General features: G+C 37.1%; 1 protein-coding gene across 2 annotated transcripts in view; it reads left to right on the top strand.

Annotated features, from left to right (window-relative positions):
- The window catches only part of TLL1 (tolloid like 1), a 126458-nt gene extending 108259 nt beyond the window's left edge, over positions 1 to 18199 (top strand). For both annotated transcript variants that reach the window (XM_057375386.1, XM_057375395.1), the window contains 5 exons: positions 3415 to 3540; positions 4906 to 5033; positions 9780 to 9993; positions 13977 to 14227; positions 15873 to 18199. In XM_057375386.1, the coding sequence (XP_057231369.1) occupies positions 3415 to 3540; positions 4906 to 5033; positions 9780 to 9993; positions 13977 to 14227; positions 15873 to 16007 (854 nt within the window). In that variant the 3' untranslated portion in view covers positions 16008 to 18199. The remainder of the gene's footprint in view (positions 1 to 3414; positions 3541 to 4905; positions 5034 to 9779; positions 9994 to 13976; positions 14228 to 15872) is intronic.
- The last annotated feature ends 8786 nt before the right edge of the window (positions 18200 to 26985 follow it).

The raw sequence follows: 26985 nt of genomic DNA, 5'->3' as shown, positions 1-26985 counted from the left end.
TGAGAAAAACTCTTCTTTTCAGCATTCTGTAAAATTTGCATTTGATGGGACAGTTCTGAAGAAAGCTCAGTTAGGAGCCTCTGCAGGGATCTCGCTGATCTACAGAGACTCTACTGTATATTTATAATAAAGTTTCTTGGATAGAGGAAATTAGGGTGTCACTATTTATTATTTTGTAAAAAACTTTTAATAAAACTTCTTGGAATTGGATATTAGGCTCCAAACTTAAAAACTTCTGGTAATTGGGTTTTTATTCCTTTCCCTCTGTCTTTCTTTTGTCCTCCTCTGTCTTTCTCTTCTGATTTTGTTTCATGACCAAGACCTAGCAATATTTATGTGCAGGATCCAACAATCTGCTGGGCCTTTAAGACTAGACAAGTATTAAATAACTCCAAAAAAAAAAAAATTTAAAACCCTGTCATTTTATTTCTGTGATCTTTCTGAGACGATAACGTAAGGATCATTCATAATTTGTCATTAAACTGCTTCCATTTATCATAAGTTTCAGACTTGCTTCAGTGTTTTAAATAAACAYGATTCTTTGCATAATCATTCAAAATATACAAAGTTTTTGATGCAATGAAGAAATGAGGTTTCTTGGGACATCTTTTCTTGGGTGGTGTTTCAGTTTGCAATTAAAAACAGAAGGTTGGAATGTTTCTAGCCTTGATCACAAACTCATCTCTAGTGCCATCCTGGTACATTTTTTTCCCACAGAGAAAAAAAGCTGCCTGAAAAGAGAAAATTTTTGCTTTTGAATCTTGCAACGACTTGATACAGGTCCCTTCAGACCAAGTACATATTATTCACAGACTGGTGGCCTCTGAGAGTCTCAGAGGTGTGACCATTTGTCTTCTGAATGATTCAATCTACCATTTTGTTGAGAATGGATCTTTCCTTCTTCTCAGTACTGAAATGAGAAAATATCCATTCAAAACTGGGGGGACTCATTTCCATCTGTCAGTGTAACAAATGGCTTTGTTTTTACATGGCAAAACATTTGTTCTAACTAATACAGACTAATTGTTTTTTGGGTTTTTTTTTCACAAATTTTCAAACTGGGCAATCAATTTGACAGAAAGTCTGTTCTCAGTTATGAAGTGTGAGGAAGGCTTGTTCAACAGTTGCATCCTTGATTAACTATGTACAAGTAATTATTGTAGTGCAAATGTGTTCCAAAACTTCTCCATTCTACCTTCTGTCCATTATTTTATTTCTGAGGACATCCAACATGGGACTGTTTGCTTATGTACTTATCTCTTAAAAGATTTTTTTGCAGRATACATATACATTTAAGATTAAAATACGTTTCAGTGTTTTCAGAGTTGATTTTCATCAGGAAGATGAAAATGGACAGGGCTTTTATTTAGAATTTGTGCATCTCCTCCATACTTGCAAGCCTAACTTGATTGCATTTTGAGCTTGCCTTCCTTTTATTTTGTTATTTTGATGGAAAATTGCAAACTAATGCTGAGGGGGGAAATATTGAAGAGTTTTGTTCCTATAAATTCTAATTTYTCTATTGCTTGTTACTGTTCTTCACTTGCAACGTGAAATTAATTTGTGATAGTGCTTGCTTTTGCAAAGATTATAATTTTGATTAGAARTTACATAGATTTACTATCTCAGTTAGGGGCTTGCCTTGCAAGGTGCGTAAATAGGRTATTGGGGAACTTTTAGGCTTCTTTCATCATCAAAATGACAARTAGTAAAAGTCTTTGAATGTATGATTCCAAGAGGTATCTATGTTCTCAACTGTTTCTTAACCTTCAATTCTGTTCACATTTGCAGAAAGTTTCCAAAAACTTTCAGTGCAAATAGAGTTCAGATTTGCAGTACAAAATGCAGTGAATGCTTGGGTCTGACTTGCAGAATTTACCTATAAGTGTGCATTATCCTCTTGTATTATAAGTAGAAGCTGATTTATATGGAAAGACCTGCAAATAAAAGGGGCAAGTGCTGCACAGATTTTGGCAGAGTTGCATRTATTTTGGCAGAGGAAGATGATGTGTTTGCAATTACAATGCAAACTCCCTTTGTTGTGTTATTGAATATGAGCACAATAAGGATGGAGGAAACAATGCATGAGTAAGACAATGAAAAGAGACTTAATTTACCCATAGTGGTTTCTAATCTATAGAAGTTCTTACTGTGCCTACTAAAGTCTGAAATATCACATATTGCCTTGTTTGGAGATAATGCTAACTGCTGCTTTCCAAGGTATATAAGGCTGAAGGGGGTAAATGCTCTGCATTCCAACCCTGCAACAACCAGAGTTCTGGGATGACCAAAATTCCATTGCTCTTTTTYCTGTCTCTTTTGCATGTTGAAATGGCACATTTAGTAAAATATGGGGGGGATTAATATATCTGTGTTTATATAAATATATAGATATAAACACATATATATATATATTTATATATATTTTTATATATTTTATATCTAAGAATGTATGTATATGTGTGCATATACATATAAATATATACATGTGAATCCATATATTACATGTATGTGTATACATACATACATGTCAGGAGTAGTCTGCCTCTTTTAAAGGGACCAGCCTCACCTGAAGAACAGCTGAATGACATAGAAGCATGGCAGCTGCGGCCTCTTGCTGTAATGACAGCCTGTTAATCTAGTTTGGCTTTTGTCCATGCAATGAATTTGTAGCTGTTTAATGCAGGTCATATTTCYGCCACTACTCTCTGCTTTATTTCTAACACACTAAAAGCTCTTTTGAAGGATTATATGTTAATAAACAGAACTGCGTGCTATATTGTAGATCTCGAGCTAACTAGTGCCAATTCATTTTTTTTTTTTCTTTCAATGAAATGTTTTTCTTTTTGTGATGTTTTTGTTTTTGTAATGTCCAGATTTGTTAAGAGTAAAGCACACTGTCACTGTGCTGGGGAAAAAAAGCCCAACATATTAGGAAAGCTTGTCTGAAATCTTTCTCTTACGTGGTGTAGAAGTTGAAGTCTTGTTTGATCTGTATATTCCTCACAAAATMTCACCATTAAATGGTAGAATTTGCATAAAGTTGGAATAATTTGTGCTGTACATAAACTACCATTGTTTACTAAAATGAAACTGGATATTTTACTTTTAGCAGCTAGACCGCTTGAAAGAGTAAAAGCTGGTAAATCCCTTGCCTCCTTTGTTGCAGYTTGTTTGTTTTACTAGTTTTCCTCTCCCTTAGGAACTGACCCTCATTTCCTAGAAAGATGAGACAGACTCTTTGTGCCACAGTGCAAGGCTGCAGGCTGAGCAAAGAGTGGCCAGAGCTAAGGTACCACAAACCTGTTTTACTGGGAGGAGTGACTGCTGTAGCTTACCCTTCTCGGTGCTCCTTTTGGTAGCAAGRTCTGCTGGGAGCTGTGTGCTCACCAGAGCTCGTTGTGTGTTTTGCAGACAAGGACGAGTGTTCAAAGGACAACGGTGGCTGCCAGCACGAGTGCATCAACACGGTAGGAAGCTACGTTTGCCAGTGCCGGAACGGATTTGTGCTGCACGAAAATAAGCATGACTGCAAGGAAGGTGAGTAGGAASGCCTTTGGGTGGCTGGTTGCACAGGTGTGTTGCAGAAAGCTTTCTGCAGCTCTCCTTTCAAACAAAAGAAAGGACAAAAATTCTTGTTTAATGGGGTTTTAGACATCTGGGCTTAAGTACTACAACATCCCTCCCCTTTCCCATCCCCTTCATCCCCAGCATTTGTGTGAGCTGAGTTTGAGGTCTGCAGGAATGCAGTTTGGAAAACTTGGGCTCATTGGCACAGGGTGCTACTTCCAATAGTTTGTGAAGTGTAGAATATTTAAAGCACTGATAAAGCATTTATCTAAGGCTGTATTAAACAGAGGGGTAGAATTTCTGGAGAGAAGCCTGGTAAAGCTGTGATTTGCTGCTATCAGTAGCAGTTAGTTTCCTCACAGTCAGGTTGAAATCATATCTACCCTTTCTGGGTTTATTTTAAGTGACATGCAGACAATGTAAGTTCTAGTCAAAGCCCTATGCATCTTTCTTCTTGGCTCTCTCAAGATGTGGCTACCTCCAAGAAAACAATTAGCTTTGAGACTTAAATAGAAATTAGATTGTCTGCAAATGAACCTCAAGTGTGCAGTATCATGTGAGCTACTGTAATTTCTCAATGTTGTTTTCTAGCATGGATTTAATTTGAAAGTAAAGAAATGCCCTTTGTGAATCTTTAGCATTTTCACACTTTTTGGAATAATACTTGCCTGCTTTAAAAGTTTCTTTTCAAAGAATTCTCTGATATTTAGAAAGCATTTTGAGATTGTAACTAAACCACTAGTAACCAGAACTAAAAGAAGGCATTTTTGCATTTAGTTTTTTAACAAAATCAGTGACTAAGCTGYTCTTTGTACAGACTCACAGTTTAGTCTGGCTGTTCTCTAATTGTGCATATGTGTACCTAGAAACTGTGGATTATAGATCAAATGAATTGCTTTGTAGCTGCAGTGAAAATTCTCAAGAAGCGAAAWAAATTTTTTGAGGAAATTTCTTTTGAAGTTGTAGTATTGAAACTTTTTATATGGATTTACACACTAACTTGTATGTAGGATGGGGGAACTAGGAAAATATCTGATTAATTTTTAATATTTATCTTATGCTTATTCCTTTATTATACTTAAAAAAAAAAAACCCAACTAATCCATTGCAAACAATAGTGTATGTTTCACAACAATCAATAGAGAAGCAGGCTGGGTTACTGCTCTRAAGTACATGCTGAGGGCAAGAACATGACTGTGCTCTCCGAAGATCATGCTTATCTATCTTCCTAAAGATCCTTTCTGTTTAATGGCTGCCCTGACAAAAAATAGTACTTTTTTGACTACCTCTGGATGCAGACCCCCAGACTAACTGATGCTGTCACTGTTGGCACAGCTGAGTGTGAACAGAAGATCCACAGTCCCAACGGCATCATCACRAGTCCCAACTGGCCTGACAAGTATCCCAGCAGAAAGGAGTGCACGTGGGAAATCAGTGCCACCCCTGGGCAGAGGGTCAAATTGGTGAGTCACTGCCTGCCCTTCCCTTTTAGCTTTTCTTCCACCAAATCACCTTCTCAAATGGCTGCTCAATGATATGAAACTGCTACTAAACTTTATTGTCAGTTTGCATCCCAGAGGTAAGTGATTCTTAAAACTTGCTGACTCCTGWCCATTTCTGGCCACCAGGGACTACTCAGTATAGTGGAGCTATGATTTAAGTTTACGGTGATTGGAAATACCTGGACAGCAAAGCCAGGACACACACTTTCCTCCTGTTAGACATTACTATATCAYTGTAACTCATAAAAGTTATATAAAGTTTTGACAAATATGGCAGAGGCCATTTACACAAATTCCAATATATAGAGAAAGCAAAAGTTTGAATGATGAACTGTCCTCTACACACACCTTTTTCTGTTGTGCTCTTTTTGACGAGGAAAAAGAGAATAAAAAACCCTGAGAWTCTGGATTTCTCACTTGAAAGTGGCTCCAAACTTTAATATAAGTAGAAGAGCAGTGTGGGGTAGATTTGTGAATTTTTGTGTCCAGCTGGCTGAGGACAGTGCAGAGCTTAGATAGCTTTGCAGGTTTATTGAGGTTAGGCAGCCTCTGTATGAAGCTGAAGGCACCGTCCTGCCCAGGGGGTTTTTGCTTTGAGCTCAGCCCCAGTGTTCCTTCAGCAGCATACTTGTGGGATAGCTACAACAGAAGCCAGCCTTACATATTTTTAAATTTCATAAATTGATTTTACAACTGTTTTGGAGCAAATAAAGTTAAGGAGAGAGATATTTCTGCCTCAGAGATGTAGAAGCAATGGCCAAAGACTAGTGCAGAGATGAAAGGGGTATTGTAGTCTCATAACTACTCACCTTAGCCAAACCCTAATATTTCCTCTGGTTGTGGCTGGGGTAGATTTGATTTTCTTCACAGTGGCTGRAATGGAGCTGTGTTTTGGATTTGTGCTGAACAGTGTTGATTACATAGGGATATTTTTGTTATTGCTGAGATGGGCTTACACAGAACCAAGGCTTTTTCTGCTGGCAAGAAAGTTGGGGCYGCTTGGGAGGCTGGGAGGAGACACAGCCAGGACAGGTGGCCCAAACTGACCACAGGGCTGGTCCAGACCATGTTACATCATTCTCTGGATATGAAATTAGGGGGAAAATGAAGAAGGGAGGGGTATTTAGAGTGATGGCATTTGTCTTTCCAAATAATCACTGCATGTGATGGGGCCCATGTGATGGCTGAACACCTGCCTGCCCATGGGAAGGAGTGAATTCATTCCTTGTTTTGCTTTTCTTGCGTGTGCAGCTTTTGCTTTCCCAGTTAATCTCAGCCCATGAGTTTTCTATCTTTTACACTTCCAGTTCTCTCCCCAGCCCTACTGTGATAAGAGCAAGCAGCTGTGTGGGGCTTGGCTGCTGGCTGGGGTTAAACCATGACACTCTTATTGCTGGTGCTGGTTTGGGGTTGTGTATTGATCCCTTTTCAGCAGAAGTAAAACAATTAAACGGTACTGGAGGGGGTGGAATGGTGGAGAATGAGTGGTGTGCATGCTCTGTCCATTCCAAGGGTGAAAAATAAGTTTCTAACTCAGGCAACCTTCCTGCCGCTGCTTCTGAGCAAGTATTCTTCATACTGGCTGAATAAACCAAAACCAGCTAGGCATGGGCATGGGTATGGGCATGTTACTATAAAAACTTTTCCAATACTTACAACCACAGCAGGCAAAACCTGCAGATACAACCACATGCAGATATATTCAGCAAAATATTTTCAGCATCTGCTTTACAAAGAAAACGGGTTTTTTAATTGTTTTTGTCAATGGAGTTAGAAAAATAGGCAGAATTCATGACTTAACATCTGAGATCTGCTCTTCTATGCAAGCCAGTAGGATCAATTATTAAATTCTGTGTGTATGTCTTTAAATTGTGTACTACAGCAAGGTATCCCCTATGGATAATATTAATACCATAATTCCACAATGGGTCAATATTTTTTCTTAAACWTTCACACTGTATTTAAGTTTACTTTTCATAATTTATTTTTTCAAATTGAATAAGAAGAGAATTGATTCTGTCAGGGTAACAAGCCACATGAATTGTGAGGCTGTGTATTCTTTTTTGAGAGGGGTGTGTATATAGAAATTAATCTTTTGTTGTGATTGCTCTCACTCTGCTAAGCATTGAAAAGTCTCTTCCTGAAAGGGCTAAATTTAAATATTTGGTGCAATTAAGAAGCCTATGAAAAAAATGGACATGCACTTTAGAATTTTTAAATGAAACATGTAGATAAAGATGGCTTTGAAATTGTATGTAGTGGGGAGACTGATTTTCATGAGCTAATCAGCCGGATGTTTGTAAGAGACAGACTGAAGTGTCCCATGCAGCAGCTATCCATAAGTGCCACCAACCTATCTGTCAGCTGAGTGGTGTAGATAGAAAGGGCTGGATGTTTAGAAGCTGTATGTAACATTTCTGAACACCATTCCCTCTAAGGAGACAAATCACATGGGGTTAAAATAGTCACGGTGGGGTAGGAATTCAAAAGTGTTTGTCCCAGGAAGACAGGGTGCAATTTAATTATACCGCCAACTTTATTAAATCATTTGTGATTCTGTTGGCAGCAACTCTTCAGTTATGTTTAACTTTAAGGGGAGTTTGTGTCAGTTCTCCTCTTTCAAACCTGCAAGGAACTGACTTTTTTAAAAAAACAGATAGTGTCTTTAGGTGTTTTAAAATATCAGGCCTTCTGAGCTTTTAAAAGACTTGGGATATTAAGATCTGATTTGCCTTTAAAAAACAAGTTCCTTGGATTCTCTTTGGAATTGCTAGAATCAATTGCTAGACAGATTTAGGAYTTTTTTTCTGGTTGTCTTTGAGGGAGACAATATAACGTGTGCTGTGCTCCAACAGGCTCAGGAATCCCAGTGAGAAATCAAATATCAAAAGTAGTACTTTGTCTTACAGTTCATAATGAGATGTGCTTCCTAGACAGTGTTGGTTTAGTTGGATTCTTTTTCATGTTGATGAGAAGTGAAAAAAACAGATATTATTTTCTTCTAAAAGAAAATGAATTTCTGCAGGCTGCACTTGGATTCTGTCTATTGCTCCCATTGATTCCAAGTTGCCTTGGCTCAATGCTGTGTTTAACTAACTCCCTTTACTGAGAGTTAGTCTCTCAGCTTTCTGGGATTTTCTTAATCCATCAGATTTTATTTGGGTATAAATGGCAATGCATACTTGGCATCATAAAAGTAGGATGTCTGACCACAGTTTAAGAGCAGCAGGAGTGACTGCTGCACAGCTGTTTTCACTGCCTCTGCAGCTTCAGTCCCTTAATGTGTATCCCAGTTTTTTACAGGGGAATTAACCTGCATCCACTGCATCATGCAGGCTCTTCACAAAATACAAGTGTTACTCTGAATATTGAAGTTCTCTGGGAAAAAAAAAAAAAAACAAAAAAACAAACCTTTGTGTTAGTTCTTTATATATTCTTTAGGTCAGCTGCTAATATAAATTACCATTGCCTTTCACACTCTCAGGGTTCCACAGGTGATTTGATAGGTCAGGTTTGTTTTGGTGTACCAGAGAGAACGCTCAATTGTGTTACTTGCTCAGCATTTGATAGTTCAGTTTATTCCTTTTAATCATTTTTTCTTAATCCTTTTCTTTTAGGTTTTTGTTTGTTTTGTTTTNTATTTGTTTGTTTGGTTTTTTGTTTTGTTTTTGTTATTTTTTTACCCAGTCGGCTATATGACTACTGAAAGCATTTACACTTGGTATTTCTATGCTATTTTGTTGAACAAAATAGATTTTGAATTTTACCTTAAATTGTAGTTTATTCTGAAAACTCACAAAGATGTATATTGCCTTTCTGTTGTTTACATGAGGGGAAATAACCAGATATTAAGCTTCAGGGTTCTCATTCAAATTTAATCTTGGTCAAGAGTCTTATCTGAAAACTCTTAGAGGTCCCCTTTAAATATGTGGAATGTTTGTATCATTCTAGTCTTGGAAGACACTGTTSCACATCTGAAATGCAGGTATTAATTTATGTGTGTTAACAGTTTCTCTCAGGTATGCCATCTTCCTTTTGGAAATGCCTGAAGTTTTTTCTAAGGACAAATTCATATAATTGTGTTATTTTTTGCAATGCCTCCACTTGCAAAAATGTGACCTTAGTGTGAAGGGTGCAGCCTGAACACCATTAAGTTGTAATAATAAAAAAAAATAGATCTCTAGATAATAGATTAGAAAATGTAACCTTCATGCATAAACCTTCATGTGGAAAAGTCATTCTCAGAGGCTTTAGTTGCAGTGTGATGTAGGTTTAAAAAAAAGTGGGGGAGCTATTATGTTTTGCAGATGTTTCAATCAATCCTCAACTACACGAGGAAACAATAATTTCTGACCTTTTGCTGTTTTGGATGCTCTGTGAAATTTAGGATAATCCTGCAAACTGCAAATTCAGCAGAAATGCCGCCGTATTCTAGATTTAATATTCTGTTACAGATACGAGTTGGTTGTGAAGTTTCTAATGCCTTTCTTTATGAAGTATGATGCACTCTTGAAGTTCACCATCTTAATTTTTATTCCACTTCCTCAAGATCAATACGCTATTCAAATCTACAGGCTTGTAGAGGCAATAATGTTAAATCTGTCACTTTAACTGCATCGTTGTATTCTAAAACATAATAACCTATGTACATATGTACCATGTAAAGACAGTACCACAACAGGTCATTTTACTTTTTTCCCCCCACAGACATTCAATGAATTTGAAATAGAGCAACATCAAGAATGTGCTTATGACCACTTGGAAGTGTTTGATGGCGAAAGTGAAAAATCACCAATCCTGGGACGCTTATGTGGCAATAAAATACCAGATCCTCTTATTGCTACTGGAAACAAAATGTTTCTCCGCTTTATTTCTGATGCATCAGTTCAAAGAAAGGGCTTCCAAGCAACACACTCTACAGGTCAGAAATCAGGATGTGCTTCACTTTGTTCTTTAGTGGGAGATATTCAGACCTTTTTTTTTTTTTTTTTTTTTTTTTTTTTGGGGTAGGAATGGGATAAGTTCAGAGATAAGACAACGTAACAGCCATATCTAATGAAAATTTAACCACAGTACAAAAATTGGGGATTGCAGGAAGTATTCTGTAATATTTTAGGTATTTCTTTCTACCTGTCTCACTCTCATAGATATGAAATTAAAAGATGCTGAAACAAAGTCTGATAAGAAATGAGATTCCCTAAGATTCATGACCTGAGATCAAAAAAGATTCATTACCTTTTCACTTGTAATCACAACACTTAACTGGGGCATGTGATGCACCTCCATTACTTTCCTGTTCTAACTTAAACAAAAATCTGTGTTTGTGTAAACAGATATTATTTTCCTGTAGTGCTTAAAAGACAAGCCGAAGACGAATGAGGAAAATACAACAATAGAAATCTTTCTTAGGGCTCTTAGAATATAATGTCCTTCATATTTACCATTTAATTTTCTTGTTTGGCAGAAGTCACTGAAGTTGGAAATAGTGATTTGCAATTGCATTTGTAGAGTTTTTGAGACATTTTCAGTTTGTAGATTTTTTCCTCCGACGTTGCTTGGCTTACAGTGGCCCCTAGTGCTGAACCTCTGAATATCCAGTGCCTGCTGTATTTGGGGATTTGGCGTTTTTTGGGGCCTTTGTTTTCATTTTCAATCATAATGTCTGTCTTTAATTTACAGAGTTCATTGTTATTTATCCAGGCAGTAAATATTAATGCAGAAAATATTCCATAAATATCTGTGCTGGGAACTATGATTTAATGACAGGTAACAATTATTAATATAAGATGGTAATCAAGGTGATGAGTTAATGTAATTTGCTATTACCCAAAGTATCCATCAAGCTGATGTGTAGTGCTCAGCTAAAAAATCCTCACATATATCAAAATGCTGGCATTTTCTCTTTTTTTCCTTCTGCTTTGTTATGAATAATTCTAAAACTTCAGTAATTTAATTTCTTTTCCAGATAAAGACAGTAGACAACAATATATGGATTCTTTATGAGCTGGGCCTTGAAAGTGAAAACTTTAGCTACTTGTAATTAAATTTGTTTTTCTTGTGGAAATCCACAAGATAATTCTTGTGGAATATCATGCCTTCCCTACTGCAGTAACACTCTTCCTTAGATGTAAAAATAAAGTAATGATTATCCATTTTTTTAAATTACCTCAGGGCATACAGTTAAAGGTCAGAATTCTTGTTAGAAACAGGTGTTGTAAAACTGCTGTCTCATTTATTCTCCTCACTTTCAGTTTGCAGAACAGGATCAGTCAGTATGTGAGCAAAGTTCAGATATATACTCCCTAACTTTTAAAGACGGCAAGTTTTGTTATGACTTTCTGGATTTTCCCTCATATCTGCTGAGTTTTGTGTGCCTTAAATTTAAAAGCATTCATAGCGTGCACAAGCATGTGCTTTTCTGAGAAACTGCAAAAAATAAAATCTACCCAGATTTTAAGAATGTAATAGAAATTACAGAGTTTGCCTCCTTAAGAGAGAACATTTACAGACAGGCAGGGAGTGCTGAGGAAGCGACTCATTTCAATTCTGAGSTGCTGGCAGAGCTCACTCAGCAAAAGAAATGGTGCAACATAACAGCAGTAAAGGAGTAGCTGATTCTATGCCCAGAGCTGTCTCTGCTGCTGCATTCCTGGAATCCTCATGGCTTGATGGCCTCTTACTCCAGTAGATGCTGTCAATGATGTTGATTTCCCTTCCATGACAGTTTTTTGGCTTGAAGTGCTATCCATTTCCCAAATCTCCATTTAATATTTCAGAAAACAGGATAAAAATGTAGCAGCAAATACATTTAAGTTTAAAAAATAAACTGGATAGAAAGGCTTCCTTGGGTGGAGCAAAACTTATAAAATGTTCTTTTGAAAGTACAACCCAGTTTTAGAAGGAGATTCTGTCATATTTTCCCCTCTCAGAAATAGCATAACCCATCCAAGAGGAATTCATATAAATGCTCATGACAGAACATTAAACATCAGAATGATCTGCTTGCCCTGACTCAGGCATCTAGTTCTCTTCTGGACAGCTTCATTTATGGTTCCTGGCCCCCAGCCACTGCTCTAGGAGGCTGCAGATCTACTGTAGGTCCTATTCCTATCTGTCAGTGCTGGGAGGATGTCTCAAATAAGTTTGGGTATCTCAGATGTCACTCAGTTTAGAGGCCTGTGTTGCTTCCAAAATAACTGTAATAATTCAGCATGGGAGTCCTGCATCAAATTTATAAACTTGTTTCATTAGTTCAGATGGTGTGGGTTTAAGCTTTTCCTGTTTGTCTGGCTTTTTAAACAGTCAGGAAACTTGATTATCTCTTATGTTTGTAAGAAGCCTAAAAGTGCCCAGAAAGGTCATGAAACATGTGAGGCTTTTTGTTCCTTAGCTGATCTAGAAGAAGTTTTTCACCTGAAGCCTCCAGATCACTATCATTTTACAGGCTGGACATATTTCCTGACAGTCAGAAGCACATCTTGCCCACGACAAAGCAGCCACATCTCCATTGTGGAAACCACGCTGGCTGGGGTTGGCTGTGCTAGCAAGGCTCAGCAAGCAGGGCTGAGTGACACTACTCTGTGCTTGTCCCCTGTGTCCTGATGCAACACCTCATTGAGCAGGCTGGATGGAGGCTTTTGGAACCTTGCTTTCTTAAGAAACTGAAAATTTGGCTGGTAATTTCTATTCTAAAATATGAGGCAGTGATCTGTGAGAGAAGGGCAGGGGAATGGGTATTGCCGTTTTCTGTGATTGTATGGCTACAATTTTCCTTTAAGCTCCTGTCCTCTGTAGCAAGAAGAGGGAAAGAATGCAGAAGTTCACTAAACATTTTCTCTTTTGCAGCTGTTTGGTGTCTGAGGCAGGGAGATATTCTTAATATTGGCAAGAATCCAGTCAAACAAAAAACAAACCAAATGAAACCCCCTCTCCCCTCAACAACAACAAAAAAGGATTGTTGACATAGTTTATATTTCCTGGTTTTATTCCTTGATTTCCCTATTAAGAAAAAAACCACCTTTTGTAAAAAGTAAGAATTTGGTCGTTACCATTATTAACTCTTAGCTGAAATGTGACTCCTCACAAATAACAGTGCAATTGGTCATGTTTAGTGTGGGTGGAGTTTGTGACACTAAAGTTAAATTCGAAGTGTCTCTTCACCAAAGCTTAGACAGATTTGAATCTTGGGATTTGTTTCAGGTTACTCTAAAATGATAAATTATAATAACTATATATTTTTAAAATGCAGAAAAAAATGTTCATTTATTTATAAAAATTAGATCTAAACTTGTGAGTCTTAGTCTTTTGTTCAAGCTCATTAGCACTTCTTGTTTTTAATGGGTGCTATAAGAGATGATTTGTTCTCAATGAAAAACTAAAACTGAATTATTCTGTTTGCACTGAAATCTGTGTACCTCTAAAATTAAAAAGCCTTCACCCACCTTTTGGAAACATGATAAACAATGAATTTTTTTCCCTGAAATGCAATTTCCGTCTATTCTTGAATGGATTCTAACACTTTTATTTATTTGTTGGACAGCTTATTCACCTCTACAGTAACGCAACTGTCTTGCTGGCCCCAGGAACCTCTTGAGKGCCCACCCAAAGACTGTTATACTGCTCAAACCACCTTCTTCATAGCTTTGGTGTTGCCTGTCTTTGTCTTTCACTTGAAAATAATGAACTGTGTTCAGGTGTCTCTAGTTATAAAACAGGATTTATATAAGAAAAACTCAGAATGATGGATTTGTGTTCCTTCTGGGTAGGAATTCACTCTCAGCTTGTTTGATTAACCTGCTTGTGGCACTGAAATGCACTCAKCCTGAATAAGACTGGGCATCTATGAAAAGAAAACACAAACCTGCACCAAATAAGCTTCCTCTTCCTTTTCCCCCCTTCTTTTAGAGTGTGGTGGCCGGTTGAAAGCTGAAATCAAGCCCAAGGACCTGTACTCACACGCTCAGTTTGGTGATAACAACTACCCGGTTCAGGCGGACTGCGACTGGCTCCTGGTGGCCGAGCGCGGCTCTCACGTTGAGTTGATGTTCCAGACTTTCGAGGTTGAGGAAGAGGCAGACTGTGGCTACGATTATGTGGAGCTTTTTGACGGTCACGATAAGGCAGCTGTGAGGCTTGGGAGATTTTGTGGATCTGGGGTAAGTAACCAGGTATAAAACTTTTTTATTTTTTCATTTCTTAAAAAAAGAAACGAATAAGAAAGGCAGGGCAGAGGAAGGTAAGGGTCATGAGATTCAGTTACTACGCCTTATAATGAAGATACTAGATTATCTGCTTCAGATTTTAGTATGTAAATTGCAGCTTGTAGTACAGTCCCTCCCTTGAAATATTTTCATCAATAAATACTCTTACCTATTCTTTAATCAAAGTATAGTAAAGTTATGTTAAGCTTTGAGAAGCTGGCAGTGGAAAGTTTATCAGCAACCGAAAAGTGTTAGCAACTTTTTCCCTTACCTAGAGGGAAATGCACAAGTGTTGAAAATTATCATATAAAAATTATTTCAGTTGGAAAAAAGCCACATTTTACTGTGGAAGGGGCAGTTGGGAAGTGTTCATAGTATGCTCATCGACTACTTAAGTCTGATTTTAGGAAAAAAAAAGTGGTCCTCAACTGGGTGACTAATATGGGCCTTAAGAAAACATGAAATCCTATATGCATCTCTGACACGTTTTCACTATTAGACATGGAGGAAGCCGACGAGGTGATACCCTGAAAATGCTGTATCCCATTTCTCATTTTAGACTTGCACGGGTCTGCTGGCTGCCTGCCTTGTGAAAACCCATGCAATGATCCCACAAGTCCTCATCAATTCTTTATATGTGTGCCAGACAAGCACACTTTCAAACCTATATTCTTTGCCTACATAAAAGGTTTCAAAGACTCTACATGAGATTACAGGAGCCCTTAAGTAATTATGTGTCACTTTTTTGAGCCACTGTGCTGGATCAAACTTCTTAGTCATTCAGACAAGTTACCTGTAAGCTGGCTTAAATCCTTTTAGTGCCTTTTTGAACAGCTAATGATGCACAGAAACTTGAACTGTAGGGGCTGTATTCTAAGGGAAATGCTACAACTSAGCCTAAAATCCACTAATTTACACAAAACAATAACTTTCTTCACAATTTACCCTATCTCACAAGTAGAACAAGACAATGGGGTGAATTGTTTTCTTATTTTTGGGGCTGGGGCTGGAATGGTTGAGTATTGGTGGTGGTGGAGGTTTGGTTCTGGTAAAATGTAAATTAAGGGCTTCAGATGCCACATAGGATGGGTACAATTAAATAGAAAAGCTCTTGAAAATAAAAAGCAAAATTATCCAAACTGGAGTGGGAAAAAGACACTGTTAGTATATATTACCCCCTTCTCAACTTTTGAAGCAGATTTGGTAGCTCAGCTGATACTTCTGATCAATGTGCTTCAGTAATAAAATAGGACATCATGAGGTCTGTGAAGAATAAGATAGAAAATAAGTATTGACCTCTTTTGTTTATCTAAATTTAGAGTACTGTATATGGTCCTGCACAATCACTTTTTTGCTCCAGCAGAACTGGAGAAAAACTAGGAGTTTAGGTTATTTCCTCAGTCTGCCTCAAAAATTCCTAGCCTGTAATTGAGAGTTGAATGAGATAGAACCATTCTGTCTGGTGATGTCAGATGGTATCATGTGAGAGTGGAATTACAAGATAAGGCAAAGCAGGAAAATAAAAATATTCATAAGGAAAATAAAAGTGAATGAATACACAGAATGGACAGATAATTTCTTTTTTATTCATTTATTTTAGCCACCAGAAGAAATTTATTCAGCAGGGGAAGCTCTTTTACTTCACTTTCACACTGATGATACAATCAACAAGAAAGGATTTCATATACGATATAGAAGTATAAAATATCCAGATAGTGTGCACACCAAAAAATAACACAAGAACCTCTATGCCAGAAAAGGAGAGTGAGAAAGAAAGAACGCACAGTAAAAAGGAAGGATGGTGTCTTTTTTTTTTTTTTTTTTAAACTGAAGTTATTAGCACAAATGTTTAATGTAAGTTCAGTTGAAATGCTGACTTATAAGACCAGAGACTGAAATAAAATAAAAGAAGAAAATCATCTACCCCAGTGGAATAGTCAAGATGATGAAGTGCAGACTCCCTACTTGAYTGTCTCTGCAAAGCTTGTGAAAGGACTTGCATGCAGGGAGAATATAAAAGCTTTTGTTCATGGTCCAGTATTTGCTAGAACTGCGTGTGGATTCAATCAGTCACGTTCAGGGGAAGTGACCCTGTAGACCGTTCTTCCTTCTGACAATTGTCTAGGAGGAAAAGAAGCTCTTTTAGGTCAAACACTCAAAATACTGTCCTTCTTCCTAGTTGATTTGACTTTGAATCCTCTGCAAGGTGTGTACAAGGATTTGAAAGAAGATATAAAATGGGAAGACCTTCCTGCATTGTCCTGTGTTTTTTACAAATTCGTCTGTCCTATCAGGTTATCAGTGTTTTGAAACTGGAAAATCCTACTTCTGAAACATAACTGATCTAGAGTATTTTATTTTACTAATGACTGAAAAGTCTGAACTATTACATCAGTCATCGCTAGTGACCACTCACTAGTTGGCTGAACCTGAACAGTGTAAGCATCTGAAAATGCTTGGTTTACTGGTTAAGTAAGCTATCTCTGATGATGTGCTCTTATTTTGCACTGAATATAGAAAGAGACTGAGATGAAAACCTGTCCTGAATCAAAATCAGTATCCATGAGAAAGAAATGGTCAAGGATCATCTGGGACTCCTACTGAATTTGTTTTCAGCAGTACATTTGAAACCACTGCTAAGCTTTATTTCTTAGGACATTTTTGTGAATGAACTATTTGCCTGATTTAATTACTCAGAAATGAAGCTACAGTAGTATCCAAAAGTAAAGTTTCCCAAAGAGGTTTTTGTCTTTTTTTTTTTTTTTTTCCTAAGTGTAAGAATATCCATGATTATGAAAAAAGCAAAACAAAACAACAGACCCAGGATTTTTTTGATACCAAGTGTGAATTCCTATGGTGCTATTCCATGAACATTAAAACAAACAAACAAACAAGTTTTAGACTTTTGAGCCAACAGTTTGCAGATCATGAATGTCTCACTTTACCTGGCTGCATCTGGAGAAAGGAAGGCTTTACTGCTCCGAGGGAAAGTGGGTTGCAGTGGCAGCACTATTCCTGTGGAACAACTACTATTATTGCCTTAGAATCCTCGCACACAATCAGACAGATCTTCCTGTAGATACACTTCTAATTTGATAAATAATTTGACAACTCGAGCATCTTAGCATACACTAACAAAAGGATCGTCAAGCAAAAGCCCCATCTGCAGAGAGAGATCATCTGCTGTAAATACAGTGACCTGCTTTTGATGTAGAGATATGTTACATTTAGAACTGAGATATTCTATGTGCTTTAGGCCATACCTGGCTTTAGTCATAATGTATATGCATTATGTAAGTATTGTATGAATGAGTGCTCCAGGAGAGTGAGAGGTATTGTATGGGTGAATATGGAATTGTTTCTTTATGTGCCAAGTTCTATCAGGATCCTGTTTGACTGTAGCAACTTTTCTTTAAAGGCTTCATAGACAGATAACAAGGACTTGTAGTTTGCAAGAGACACGTTTAAATGAAGTATTATGTTTCACTTACAAGAAATATTATTTTGATATCCTTTGATGTAAGTTGCTACTCAGATTAGTTTAGTTTTTGTTTCCTTATATGAACATACATTGGCACTAATAAATCTGACTGTTTTTTATAAAAATAAAAACCGAATGTCTGTATAGGTGTCTTTGGTTGTTTTAACAGCCCTATTACTGCTCATATATGTTTTTCTTTTTTGACAGGTGATGTATGTAAAGTTCAAAAGCTTAATAATTTCTGTACTTTTACAAGGCTGCTCCGCTGTCTTTTTGGCTCATTTTTCAGGTTATTTGATTGAAAAATGAACTACAAACATTTTCTCTGAGTTCTTTTACTACAAAATTCAGGCAGAGACATAACTAAAGTTAAGAAAAATAAAACCTGTATTCTTAATGTTGTGATATAATTTATCAGCTGGGTTGAATTCCAATGCTTGAATTTCTRAAAGGATAAGCAATCAGCAGCAGGGTCTCCCTGCCATGGTTAATCAAAAGAAGTTGAGAAGTCTGAGAGCAAATGCAAGTTTCCATGCTATCTTGTTTTCCATTTTTCCTGTTCCAGTCTCCCTTAATATTATCTCTCTCTGTTTGCTAAAGTCTTCCTTTTCTCTAAATTTGGCTTTCTTGCTCCCCTCAGGATTACTCTAATAACCACAGGGTTGAGCCAAGATCATTATTTTTTGGAAGGGTTTCTTTTGTTTTTGTTGATTCACATAGGCCCCTGTATAAATCCCACTGTCCTGTGTTAAACAGTGCAGCTGGAATGGATGGAGAAGAGGTTGGACTGGAGGCAGCACAGTATGGTGTGTTTCCAAAACCCCGTGGAAGGTGATTCTTTATGGTCGTATCGAAGTATTGCTTTTGAGCATAGCATTTCTGGGATTATTTTTGCATGGAATATGCAGAAGTCGTAAGAGAGTAGTTGCCATAATTTTATATGCAAAATTTTGTTTTCTTTCTCTAATTGCTTTTTCCTTTGTAGATCACATACACTTCAGAGTGGTGAAAATGCAGAAGGTGTTCTTAATGATGATCTTGATGATAAATGGACCATATGGGTTCTATCTTCTCATTGGCCATGATCCTGCCCAGTGCCTCGTGGTGCTATCAGATGCTGTTAAAAACACAGCTATTTACAAGTCCTAGGAGGTTTTTCCTGATGTAATGAAAATGACATATGCAGTGAACTCCTTCCTCAGGGGAAGCATACCTTATAAATAGCATGGCAATAAGAAAATAATGAAAAAATAATTTATTTTGATATTTAAAATTGTGAAAAGCAGTGTGGGTTATCCACATGAGCAGTTCCAGCTTTGAGATCTAGTTACAGTGCATTTACTGGCAACATTCCCATCAGGGTGAAAATAATACTCACTTGTTCTGCTTCTTATTTGATACAAACTTTTTTGACTGTGGCAAAGTTGCTGGATTTAAATTACTTTTCCTGGAGCATGTAGTAACTTCTCAACTACATAAAGAGCTTCTGACGTGCTGAGTACTATCCTTTAACATTGTTAAATTCAGCATAAAGTGTTATGTTGATGCAATATTCTGGTTGACACGGTCTTAGAGAATTTAAGCTGGCAGATCAAATCCTGTGATCAATATCACACTCAGGTTAAGAGGTAAGGTATATTTGTGAGAGGCTTTCCTTGTGTCCTTAAAATAAATAAACAAACAAAAGAGGAAAAAAAGTAAAAAAAAAAGAATAAAAGTCACCAGTGAAATCAGTTAAAATGTTTGCCTTGCATGCAAGCTGTGGAGGTCAAGCTGAAGTGAATAAAGCAAGGTAGGTGCACACACAGCAGATATTCTGTTCTTTGCTGGCCTACAACATTTTTGGGTAATATTGCCTTGCCTTGAGTCCCATGAAACAGTGAGTTGACCTAAGCATGGGTGAGAGCCAAATCAGATCCTTAACACAATCTTGCAGCRTTACTTTTTCATTTAAAGCAGATTGCTTTCGAACCACTGTAAAAATTAAATTAATTGGATGGAGGCTTTATCCACCTGGGGAATCAGTTTTGCAATTTTGCTGTGCTCTCAGGGGTGCAAGTGGCACACCTAATTTGTTCTAACAGAGGAAATTGTTGTTGACCTTTCAGGCTGTGTTTGTGCTGCACTAACTGTGTGTTGCACCACCACAGAGTGGTCACCGTCAAGGCTCACTGGACCTTTTATAATTAAATGGTTCTGTTCTGCCAAAATTTACAGATCTCAGAGTTTAGGAACCTGATATGTGTAAGCAATTTCAGGAAAGTATTCAATCTTAAAATAGACCTGGCCAGTAACCAGAGGAGAATTTTGCTTTGACTTCAGGTCTTAAGACGCCTCCAAATGAATAATAGGAGGCAATAGGTTACATCACCTTAACATATGTGATCACACAGATTGGCAGAACCTTACCAAAGGACTTGCTCTTTCTTTGATTTTATCATTGCTGATTATGATTCAATTATTATTTGGTCAGTCAAGNAAAAAAAAAAAAAGGAAAGAGGATCCAGAACAAACAGAATGCCTGGAAAAGCAAAATATAAATCTATCACAGAAACTACTACATTACATGTTAAAAAAAAAGGAGTCACTGAAGTCAGCAGTGTTGCTGATAAAATATTTTTTCAATGCCTCCTTTATATTCTTTAAAAATGCTTTATTGCTTTCACTTACTTAGGGAACAGTTAGATGATTAATTGCTTTGGTTAGTGAATTTTTCAAACACAGAACTGAAGGCAACCTAAGAAATTACTTGCTTTGGTTCCTAATCACGTATATCTAGAGTAACTACCCATTTGTGAGGGGGAGGAACTGGACTATAGCTCTTACAGGTTGAGATTTTTTTCCCCTCTAGCTCTCTCAAGTTTTTCTGTTCTAAATGGAATACTTGGGACAGCATTTTAATGTTACTCTGCTTGATCTAATTCAACTAATCAAAAAAATAGGCAGCTGCTTAATATCATTGTTTCATGGAATCGGGATGAAGTGTGATTAAAGAAAAGAGGAAAATATATTTTGCAAGTTATTCCTTGTTAGAAAATGCTCTCATTTCCCTTTGTTTCTCATTCTGAGTTCTCAAAGAAAACAAGCTGTGGCAGTTGCTAAAAATATTTAGAGTACAGTGGTATTGGGCTAACAGCAAAAGGAAACACTAGCAAGGCTTGAGTCTCTATTTGGATCCAATTTCTGCAACTGTTTTCCTTTTTTTGTTTTTTTTTATTTGTAAACTATCAAATCTCATCCTAATGCAAGATTAAGTGATGTGATTGATAGAAGGACAGATGACAGATTTTTTTTTGTGCGTGTGAAAGTCTCCAGCAACCTTCAGATGTAGTAATTCTTCCTGTGTTGTTGTGAATACTGGAAAGGACCCCTGAATTTATGCATGGTGTTTGCCATGTGATAGCAACATCTGAAATCCAAGGAATGTGCTAATAATCATTAGGAATATAAAATCTTTCAGAGCATGCTCAATGACCTTTCYGTACCTCCACAGTAAAGATAGTGTTTTCTAGGGACATGTCAGGTAAGTGTCTACACAATGAAATGAAATGTGGGGGAGTTACAGTGAAAAAGGAAAAATAAAAAAGACATTTTAGCTCCCGTATGGCATGTGATTCTCACCGACTGAGATTGTTAAGAACCTGTTACAAGAATATATGTAGGAGTAAACAAATGAATCTGTACAATATAATATTTAAAAGTGAGTGTCAGGAGACCTCATCAGTGTTAGAGACAGAATAGTTTCCTAAGAATGTTAGTGTTGGTCTTACTTTGCAGCTATTTAAAGAATGAGCTGATTCATTATAACACTGGAAGGATGGGGGTGGGGGTTTATGCTATGAAGGAGGATCTTAACATTTGGGAAATTTAATGGGTGCTAAATGAATTTAGTATGTGGTAACCTACCCTAATCCCTATTGATGAGGAAGGGAGAGATGCAGGCAGGGCAGGGCAGCTCTCAGTGTTGTTTGCCAGAAATCTGGCTCTCAAACTCTCTGTTGCAAAAAGCATGTTAATATTATGTTTATCTATAGCCACAATGAAAGTTCTGCTGAAAATGTTTCACAGTACTTTTGTTTCAGGAAGCCTTGTGAAAATATCAATTCTAATAACAATAGCTGTATGAATAAAAATCAGATGGGCTTTTATTATTTTTAATTATTTTTTATTTTATTTTAGAAGCATTGATTTCAAGTCTTTTTTGTTGTTGGTTTGGCAGAGCTAGGAACGAGAGGCTATTAGTTTTGCCTTTTCAAAAGTTCCTTGGTCTGAAGATCTCCTTTCCTGAGAAGACCATCAGAAAAGATGGTTAGTTTCCTCCTTGAAAATACAGTTGTCAATCCCTGCTGTTGCTGTTTTCTACCCAGGAGACTTGGATTGGTTGATGGATTTAGCGTATCACATTGAAAATGATAGAGAAAACATTTAGAAATATAAATTGGATTAAATTTGTTTATTTTATACTGAGACTGGTTAACCAAAGTCAACCAGTAACAAAGAGAAGTTACTTTGTCAGAAGTAAGATTATATATGTGCAGTTGTCTCTTCCTTTTCTTGAGCACAACATATATTCTGTCTCTTCTGTGAAGCTGAAAATTCACTGCTTTTCTTTAAAATCTCAAAACAGATGACATTGCAAGAGCAAGCTGGAGGAAAAAAAGGTTTTGAAACTCTAAACTTCCACTGCTAAAAACAATTTCACATTGTCACAATGTGCCTTGAGAAACTCCTGAATCTGAAAATTGACTATGGTGTAGAATGACTCAGGAGAAACAGAATGAATATGGTGTTGTTATGACTTCTGCACACAAGGAAACCCCCCCCCCCTTTTTTTTTTTTAATTTTTACATTTGCTCGTGGGCTTTTTAGCAGTTTGCATACAAATACAAAAATTCCCCCAAATGTGTCCTTTAAAATTTCTTATTCTGGGTGAAGTTGTTGAATGAAGAGCAGCTGTTTGCATTCTGAGTGAGATTGATTGTTTCAAGTGAAAAAAAAAAAGTCTCTGGAAATAGTGTTCAAATGAAAAATGTATGCTATTGCCAACATTCCCAGTGCTTGATGTCCTTCCAAAAAGGAGGACTACAGTTGCCTGTTATGGCACTTCATTAAATACTTTGTTCCTGATACAAGTCACCTGAGGAATAGTTCAGAATTTGTTGTTCTGTTTCCCACTTCATTTATTTAAAGTGTAAGAAATACAGTGGAAATCAGACATGAGTTCACAGCAAAATTTATGGTAGGATAACATCAGGATTGCATTTTGAAATGGATCTCTGGCATGAACAATCTAGTTCTGAAAGAGACCTACAGTTACCCCAGCCTACGTTCACATCTTGACTGCTTTCTATTTTGTCATAGTTCTTCACTGCACTAAATTCCCACCCAGAAAACCATTTATCGAGATGCTTTTTCAAGTTGGTTTCATCTTTCCCACTGGAAATTTATTTTGACTGGAATTGTCTCTTCTAGACAATCATAATTAGGCATTTTTAATTAGGCATGAGGAATAGAGAGACTTTGTTTATATTCATTTCAACTAAATCTTAGCAGCTAACATGGCATAGTTTGTGACATTGTTTCTTTTGATTATTCCCTTATGGACTCTGAACTAAATTGTGAGTGTTTTGAAGAGGATATGTTGGATTGACTGAATGTGAATGAGTTTTACATTGGTTAACTGGCTTCTGTTATTTCATTTAGATGCAGAAATTTCCATTATATTCCTACATGTCTCAAATATATTTCAGGGCAAGAGTACCTCAGCAAATAATATTTCCTTCCCTAGCAGCCCCTGCCCTTGCACACACAGCAGTACAGGTTGCAAATGTCCAGTCCCACTCACTTGTTTGTAGGACAAAGACTCTGATGTGCAGAGTCTTCAGTCACAAGACAGTCACAAAAAANGCAAAAATTAAATAAAGCATAGGATTAACAAGAAAAATCTTTCAATGCATTTTTGAAAGAAGAAAAAAGACCAAATAAAGAAGAAGAAAAATAATTACTTGGGTGAGAGAAATTTAACAATTACAGGAGAAAATGGAAAATATAAGACATAAGTTTCTTAATCTGGTCCTTTTTTTGTTGTGAAGAATACGTGAATGGTAGGATAAAAGTGAGGCTGAGAAAAAAGGTGAAGGGGTTTGTGGTGGGTTTAACTATAATAGAGTTAATTTTCTTCACAGTAGCTGGTATGGTGCTGTGTTTTGGATTTGTGCTGGAAACTGTGTTGATGACACAGGGATGTTTTTGTTATTGCTAAGCAGGGCCTGAGCAGAGTCAAGGCTTTTTCTGTTCCTCACCCCACCCAGCCAGCGAGGAGACTGGGGGTGCACCAGGAGCTGGGAGGGGACACAGCTGGGACACCTGACCCCATTGACCAAAGGGATAGTCCATAATGAAAGACATCACACTCAGCAGTAAAAGCTGGGAGAAGAAGGAAGGGGAGGACATTTGGAGTGATGACTTTTAAATTCTGCACCAAGGGAGCATTTTAGGGAAACTGGAGATGAAAACAGTGGTTGTGGCCAGGCACTTCACAAAAGCTTCAGTGACATTTATTGAGGTAAAAGTATTTTGTTGAGGTTTCTTTAAATGTCAGTAATGTTGTTATTTTCCCCATTTCTCTATTGTTCATATCACCTAACTGCATTTGGCTTAGGTTGGTGGACGAATGGCAAAGCTTTCCAGTTTTGAAACAAACTTTATTACCACTTTCTTTTTTGTCCTGTACAGAATGGAGTTAGTAATTTCTATCTTAGTTTTATGAAATCTGCAGACTACAACACTCTTCTCATAGCCTGTGCCAGGACCATGTGTCATTCATTTGGGATCATATGGTCAGCATAGGTAAGGTCTGGTCTGATTTATAGAGCTGATGATTGCTATTAATAAGCATCAGACTTTTACAGTAACTTTATTGCTGTATATCACAGCAGGGCCTAATGGCCATATCCAGTCCATCTGTTTTTTTCCAAGGTCTGCTTTTTGTCCTACAACCCTGTCCATAATACCTGTAACGTGACTCATAAAAAGAGATAATGTTAAGTCATTAATTAAAATTTGAAAAAAAAGTCTCTTCTCAGAAGTGGCTTGAAATAACTTTACTATGTGTCGCAAAAACATAAATAACAAAGATACAATATTTTTTCCTGAGATGCTGATAGCTTTTACTACTTTGTGTGATGGATTTAACCCAAAAATCATGTGGAATTTTGAAATTTTTTCTTCAGAAGGTATACCTTRTCCAAGAACAGATAAACACATGTGCAAAAATGGGATAATGTAGTCATTGTGACATCCATSGAAGTAACAAGTGCAGCAATACCTTCCACTGGATTTCCATATTTGTCATATCTAATTTAAAATAAATCACCAGCAGCTTTCCGTTGGAATTTTCTTTGACAAATGCCGAACAAGGAAATGCTTTATGTGCTCTCTACCACTGCACATTTGTCTTTAAAGATACTATTAGGAGGAAAGATAATTGTCTGTTTGCATACAGAGAAATATAAATCAATTAAAATGTGGTCATGTGGGTTTGGGGGTTGTTGGATTTTTTAAACTTTATTTCCTGTAAGGAAAAATTTCAGGAATTTTTCCTTTAATATTCTATGTTTAAGCCTATCGGTTCGCTTCTTCTTTTTCCCAAAATGCAGTTGATCCATTTGTATCACCTGAAGCAAAAATATTTCTTTTACTGGGAGTCAATCTGTCTGTCTTCCAATTTTACTTGTMTACAGTTTTCAAGGAAGAAATATTTTTATCTGAAGATACATTTTTATCTTTTCTAATCTGGATTTCAAGGGCTTTATGATTTAGCAATTTGCTTTTCTCCTGTCCTAAACATTTATTTAATCTGAAGATTTATTAATGTTATGCCTTTTATTCTTAAGCTGCACTTAATGTGGACTGCAAAAGGTCCTTCTGCTTTTCTCATTTCCTCTAAATTCAAAGATAGTCCATATTTCTTAGGACTCTACTTCCTTATTTATCTGTCTGTCAATCATTATGTCTCTTGAGACCACTAGGCAATTGGGTCTTTTTAGCTCTCTGTACAGCTGAAGTAATGAAGTTCTGCTCTGGGGTTGTGCAGGTCAGAATTTGACCCTTGCAGTTTATCATCCAACATCCTTCCAGAATGAAAAGACTTTAACACCGTTTATCTACTTATTTTTAGCACACATATCAAAGTTAATATAAGTCATCTCTGATATTTAGTGTAACCTTTAAGTCCTAAAGGAAAAAAAAGATGGCAAGTCATTTGCAGAAAGCACTTATAAATGCATTARTAGACTCAAAGCAAAAGATATTCCTGACCAAGACAATAATCTTTTGTTTGAAGGAACTCTTCACCTCCTGTATCCCATCCCCTTACAATTCCTTAAATAAGGGTTTAAATAAGTATTATTGGCTATATATGGAGAGGGCAGTGGTGTGGTCTTGGGGCATCAGCAATGTGGAATGAGGCTGAGTGGGGAGGGTTGTTTGAAGTTCAGCATTGTTAATCGGAAAGTGCGAAGTCATTACACGGTTGCAATGGTTTTGGACTTCTCATTGCAGCAYCACCTTTGTTTACTGGCTGTCCTGGGGGTAAGGGTTTGGGAGAGAAAGGAGCAGAGCAGGGCCTGCATTGTGCTGGATGCAAGAAATGGATGGGATTGATTCAGTCTCTTTCCCTGCTGCACTGGGATGGGACCATACAGAGCAAACAATTAAGGGAACCTTCATGTGGGTTAGCTGTGGGCATTGCCTCAGTTTCTTCCTGCCTTCCTGCATCTGACACAAATTAAAAATAGTATCTGCTATAGCCATTCTTGGGTCCCAGCAATCTGTCAGGAAAGGGGCTAGAAGGTACAAACCCCTACCTTTACTACACCTACAGCAGTGCATTTGGAAGAAAGCACAAGAAAGTCGTGTCCCAGGGAGGGAGGGATTTGAAAGGCCATATGGTAAGGATCCAAAGGGCTGTGCAGCTCAATCCATGCAGGGAATTGGCAACGTCTGTCAAAATCCTTTGCCAAAATAAAGTAAAAGCCCACAATGTTGGCTTTTATGGTCTAGGCCACTGACCTGAATGCRATAGTCCAAGGTCAAGAATTTCAATTTCTAGAGGGATTTGTGATTGTAACACATCTTTATTTGTTTTAATGTTCTGGGATAATGAATTTGTACTAATGAAYTGTGATTTGCTATAATTTGAATTAGTAGGTAGAGTGAATTGTTTTCTGCT

This window comes from Malurus melanocephalus, unplaced genomic scaffold, assembly GCF_030028575.1.
Source record: "Malurus melanocephalus ecotype Western Australia unplaced genomic scaffold, MMel_1.1 scaffold_9, whole genome shotgun sequence".
NCBI classification, from domain to species: domain Eukaryota; kingdom Metazoa; phylum Chordata; class Aves; order Passeriformes; family Maluridae; genus Malurus; species Malurus melanocephalus.
The sequence above is the reverse complement of the archived record's forward strand: the minus strand, read 5'-3'. Positions and strand labels throughout refer to the sequence as shown.